Genomic DNA, 6,018 nt, shown 5'->3' with positions numbered 1-6,018 from the left:
TTGGGGTTTACACACACTTTAAAAAAAGTATTTTATTTATTATAACTGATATGTGTATATGAAAAGATCACACAATGATATTTACTGTAAACAAAATAACTAGGCAATAACAAACCTGCTGTACTTTAATAAAGATGGATTTACAGAACGGGGAGCCGAACACTTTGGAGTTGGACAGGAAAATGACCTTCAGCAGGCAGATTGCAGAAGTCATTTGCTCAGAAAAGAAGGGCTCTGCCTGGCTACTAGAAACACATCATTGCGTTCCTTCTTCTGACTTCTGTAGGCCCATTGCTGTTTGTAGCACAAAAGATCCGGGGAAATATAAGCATGGCGGACATGAGAATAAAGTGCGCCTATCATCTCCAATTTGTGGAGTCCGCCATTTTGTTGGCCTGGCTAAAATAAGAAAATATGGGGAATTACTTCTTAGGTCCTATTGCTGGAGTGTTAGTTATAATAAATAAATACTGCATTTCAAATCATTAGAAAGTAAATATCCTGCCCAACAGCAGACACCATAACATGCCAATGTTTTATGTGCCCCCCTCTGAAGTGGTTTTATTTCATTACCGGGGCCGGATTTTCCTGGACTTTGTGACTAAACCTTCCAACTGCCATTCCACTGACCAATAAAATGGTTTCAGTCGCCAATGGCGGGGGCTTAGCCATGAAGTCAGGACAATTTATGTTTAACAAGGTGAAACGAAATCAGAGAGGGGCACATAAGAGGCTTTTCTTAATCAAGGGTATAAATGGGCATCTTGGTGGTGTTTTTTCTAAGACCGGAGCATTTAAGTAGCTCTGCACACTTATCAGTTACTAGGCTCACTATAACATAACTGAGGGGTGAAAGAATGGGGGAACATCTGGTTCTCCTCCTAATTCACCATCAAGTGGTTATGATCCTCCAGTTATGATCCAACGTCACACCACACAATTTCCCCATATGGTTCCTGACAGCCAAATATCTACAGATCCAACTTTCATGGTTACAGCAGCCTCCCGGGGAATAGATCAGGTTAACACTGTAGAAGATATGATAAATAAGGATGGGCCCGGGCATGTTCACAACTCCACGTGCCGATCCCGCCAAGAAGCTGACACTGCACAGCGCTAATCGCAGGCAGGGAGACATTTCCTGATCCGTGCAGCTGCGGACCGGCCTGTCTCCCTGCCCGTGATTAGCGCTGTGCAGTGTCAGCTTCTTGGCAGGATCGTCACGTGGAGTTGCACACAGGACAGCATGCTCTATTATTATTAGTTTTTTCCCTTTTCTGTATATTTTAGCAAAATGCAACAATTGCTGTGTAGAAGAGAAAATTAAAACAGTGTATTGTCAGGACTCTCAAATGCTCCCTTTTTACTCCTGACATTATACGGAAACTCAATATTGGATAAAATCGTGAGTAAACTAGTGCAATGTCACAGCCCCTCTAACTAGGAAACAATTTCTGCATCACTGGCTTAATAGATGTGTGATGAATGACATCTCTGACAAGTTTTCATCTAGAATATCAGCAGAAATGTGGATATATAAAACACACTTCTTAGTTTGAAATTAGATATACACACATTTGGGCACTGCTGCAGGGACGGCCATCTCTAGAAGTCACTGTCATGCTCTACAAATGACTTGGTTTGTTGCGCTCTTCTGCTGGGTCTGCCCAGCTCTTTTCTAGGTACCATTGTCCTAATGACCTCATCCTCTTCATCTTCCTCCTCTTCATCATCATCATCTTCATCATCAACATCCATCTCACTGTCATCCAGGCCCTCCTGTGAGAAGACATAATCAAGGTTACAAAAGGGAACATAGGCACACTAAACAGAAAATGTACAATGGTGCAAAGGATTGACCTTCATCTACAACTACTATAGTTCTGGGAGATGCAGACTGAGGCCACGGCTACACAGGGTGAGGGTACTGGACAATCTAGAAGGCAAGGGACAAAAACCATCAACTGGCCACCACATTCAGACTCTACAGGCTAGCAAATGAGAGCTGGTATTTCATTGGTAGCTATAAGAACCTCAGACAGTTTACCCATCTTGCTGCAGACAGCTTTATGGTTGGCTTATAATTGTGCTGAGAGGGAATGTGGGAGGAACTATTCAGGAGAGCGTGTACCAACCTGCTTGTTTTCGCTGACGACATCAGGGTTATGCACCGTGGCAGGACTGGCTCCCGCCTCCACATACTGACAGCGCGGAAATAAAAGCAAAACCAACTATTGAGAAACAACTATCACTTAAAGCCCATGTTCACCTTTCTTCCATGTTCTGCCTCTCCAGGCTGAGGTACTTGCACCACATGCATCAAAAACAAGTATGTATTTGTGTCTTTAATATCAACCTGGAATGCAGCTGTTTTAGTCCAACTTAGACTGGAATTTCAGTGTTTGGTAAATTCTGGTGTAATAAAACACCTTTAACTTTTATATTAGCAAGTGTCTGTGTGAGCCTTTGTTCACTTCAACAGGGTTTTTCATCCCAATACAAGTCTATTGGAGTGCAAAACTCAGTAGAAGCAGGTCACCTAAGTCAAATACTCCGGTCAATGATCTGGAAGGTCTGATGGCCAGAAAATTGTCACCAATTTTGCACAAAGCCAAAACAGGGAAAATAGGGGGGGGGGGGGGGCATTGCTCTCCATGGTGAAATTGTATTTACTCCCTGAGTAATGGCGATGTCATGGTTGGAGTCCTCAAAAAGTCAGTAAAGTCAGTAGGAAGTTCCACCCACCAGACTCCACCAAAAACACTTTTGGGTGTGCTGGCCTTTGATTATACATGAAGGCTCAATACATTATATCAATCACTACATGTCATTATTTTCAGCAACTAGAACTGAAAATAAAAGTTACATGGCTGAAAATAAATAATGCTGTGAAAGTATAAAACCTTTGTATGTGACCTAAGCTCTGTATTAGGCTGCTGAATTCTATGAAGCATCAAAATGCATATCGATTTCCACCCATGGCGTTTTTTCTACCAGTTTCCTCCAAAGTCAAACCTATATGTAGTAACCTGATCAGCCACTAGATGGCAGTATAGCACTCAATAAGTATACATTGATTTATTACAAGCTGTCAAAAGTATTTTTTTTTTTAACAAAGCAAATAAATAATGTCCATTCGCTATAAATCATCTTTCCTTTTGTAAATGGCTAATGGGCTATGACTGTCTGAAGGGTTGTGGTCTTTAAATGACACGTACCTCGTCACTGTCTCCACCGACCATCGTTCCCACAAAATGCGCTTCCCTTCCTGTAGAAACACAAATGAGTTTTCTTAGATTCATTACAGGTGCTTCACCAATCAGCACTTCAATGGTTAAAGCTGCAGTTTAATCTGGTTATAGTTTACCTTCCCTGGTTCCCACCTTCTCTCTGGTCAACATGCTAATAACATTTAAATAAAACCGTTTGCATTACATCCCTTACATCCCAGTCATGATATCATCTGGTGCTTTTCTATGCAATGCAGGCAGTCTGAGGCAGATAGATCATGGCTGGTAGGAGGGGCCGGCAGAGTGCTGTATATAGCTTTGTGAAATCACAGTACTCACACTGCCTCAGTATTGGCCCTCAGACCTATACAAGCAGTGGGTTGGCTTTTGGAAGAAGTAACACAAATATAAAAATGCTTTGATGAGTGGATGTTAGTTAAAGTGGATGTAAAGCCACTCTCATCCTTTCTAAACTACTGCCATAGTGCTGATCTATAAGGATATAGATGCCTCCTGCACGTATCCTCACCTGTCAAATGTTTCCCCTCTGTCTGTTATAAGAACTGAAAAACTGCAGATTCTGTGGGTGGGTCTGTTGTCTGGAGCTCAGTGGGTGGAGTCGTGATGTCAGTAGACTCCCCGCCCACCTCTACACTCCCCTTGTCAACATGCATGTTCTCCTATGTGGGGTGGGAATTAAAAAATAATGCCTGTCTCAGGCTAGAGCTAGAGCATGCGATATGTAAATAACCTGTCACTCACAGCAAGGGGGGAAGAATGGACAAAAGTTTTCTCTTGTTTGTCCGTTTATCTCACTGAAAAAAGAAAAAAGAGGATTGCTCAGAGCTGGATTAATTCTTTGTGGCAAGACTGGGCAAAGATGATAGGAAATCTTATATTCTTCATTGTGACGGCAAAAAAATAATAATCCACTTTAATTTTCAGGCATACAAATTCTTAGGAAGACTGTCCTAAGAAACGCCCTCAGGTAGTGCCGAGTCTCCATGGTTGGAAAAAACTAAAATCCAATGACTGAAAGAAGTGAGCCAGGGAAAGTCTGACTTGCTGAAGCTTCCAATGTACACTGTAAGAAGGTCACAGTGTGCAGTGAAATCAGAGAATGCAATTTCAGTACGGAGGAGAGGATCCCAGACAACTGTGCAAGGCTGAGTTCAGCTTTAAAGAAAGCAATAACAGTGATCTAGGGATGTTGTAGGAAAACAAGTGTATTTTCGGGAGGTATAATTTCTGGGTTGGGGCTCCGGGAGGACTTGAGGCCATAAATGCAGTCTGTGTCTAGGATCCATGGAGCTCCCACAAGTGCACAAGGATTTATTGGAAGAGTAAGGCAGGCCATACAAGTATAGATTTTTTTTTTCATTCAACCAATGGGTTGGGGGGAAAAAAATGTGAGAATTCCTCCTCCGAGTCACACATTGGATGTGGATGGAGGAATCTCTTCCGCTTAGCTATTGAATTCCCTGCTGGCAAAATACATCAATATTGCCAGCTATAATTGATGGAGCTAATCAGGCGGGGGGGGGGAAACGGACAGGCTGGTTGAACAACAGTCCAACCAGCCTGCCTACAGATAGATCGAAATTTGGCTGGTTGGTCCCTGCTGAACCAGCCAAATTTCAAGCCATCTATGGCTGGCTTAACACAGGTAGTTGCAAGTGTGATAAGGTGCCTGTACTTGTGATTGTAAACACATATATTCAGTAAGGGAACTGGCCCCAGGTGATACACAGAGATTCATTTTAAAGCTAGTCTGAAAAGTTCAGAAAAAAGGGGATGGAGAGACGAAATTACACTCTACAGAGCTCAGCGAGGAAATATCAGAGAGCCGATTGGAGGGGAGGGGAGGGAAGGGAAGGGAAGGGACACCACCACCCCCCCCCCCCATTTCAAGCCATCTTACGCAAAATTGGAACTTCTACTTTTCAGAATCCCCCCTCCGGTGTCACATTTGGCACTTTTCAGGGGAGAGGGGGGAGCAGATACCTGTCTAATACAGGTATTTTCACCCACTTCCGGCACCCATGGCTATCTATGCCTCGTACGGCACCTCCCCCCGGTGTCTTCTGTGAGACACACATGTCCCAGGAGACAGCAGGGACCAGTGGGATCGCGCAGCACAGGTCGCGCATGGGCAGTAGGGAACCAGGAAGTGAAGCCGCAAGGCTTCCCTTCCTGATTCGCTTACCGAAGACGGAGGCGCCTCCACCCGAGGGACAGATCAGCTTCGGGTGCCAACATTGCGGGTGCCCTGGACAGGTAAGTGTCCCTCTTTTTAAAGTCAGCAGCTGCAGCATTTGTAGCTGCTGACTTTAAAAAAAAAAAAAAAAAAATTTGGCGGAACTCCGCTTTAATTCTACCTATTAAATTAACAGCTTGTCAGGAACGGCAGTGAAATCAGATGCCAAGTATAACCCACCTTTATGTAACACAGATGTCACTGCAGATCAGATGGGGACTGTAGCTGCCTCTGGGCTAGTATGTAGTTACTGTTAATGTAGTATTTATTTTCCCTCTATGGGTGCTACGGTGTGACATTGTAAATACCTTGAGACATTATCCCTCTCCTCATCGGTATCTTCCCTGGTCTGTCATAATCCTCCATGTCATCAGAGCCCTCGTCCTCATGGATCTCACTGTCTGAATCTCCGCTGCTGCCTGTTTGGGTGAAAAAGACAGATATGTGAGGTGTCAGGGAGGCAATATACTGTCACCATAAATGTAGCTGCTTCCACATAGATATTCATAGCTGAACTGCATTGCATTAAAT

At 43.6% G+C, this 6,018-nt stretch overlaps 1 protein-coding gene across 1 annotated transcript in view; it reads right to left on the bottom strand.

The window, feature by feature from the left end:
• Positions 1-6,018, bottom strand: part of CLUAP1 (clusterin associated protein 1) — a 76,783-nt gene continuing 70,765 nt past the window's right edge. Inside the window, exons 10-13 of the mRNA XM_040356564.1 lie at positions 5,796-5,906; positions 3,219-3,268; positions 1,576-1,779; positions 1-399 (exon numbers count right to left, since the gene is read on the bottom strand). Coding sequence (XP_040212498.1) covers positions 1,606-1,779; positions 3,219-3,268; positions 5,796-5,906 — 335 coding nt within the window. The 3' untranslated portion in view covers positions 1-399; positions 1,576-1,605. The remainder of the gene's footprint in view (positions 400-1,575; positions 1,780-3,218; positions 3,269-5,795; positions 5,907-6,018) is intronic.

This window comes from Rana temporaria, chromosome 6 (assembly GCF_905171775.1).
Source record: "Rana temporaria chromosome 6, aRanTem1.1, whole genome shotgun sequence".
NCBI classification, from domain to species: domain Eukaryota; kingdom Metazoa; phylum Chordata; class Amphibia; order Anura; family Ranidae; genus Rana; species Rana temporaria.
Note: the sequence above shows the minus strand (reverse complement) of the source record. Positions and strands in the feature narration are given on the sequence as shown.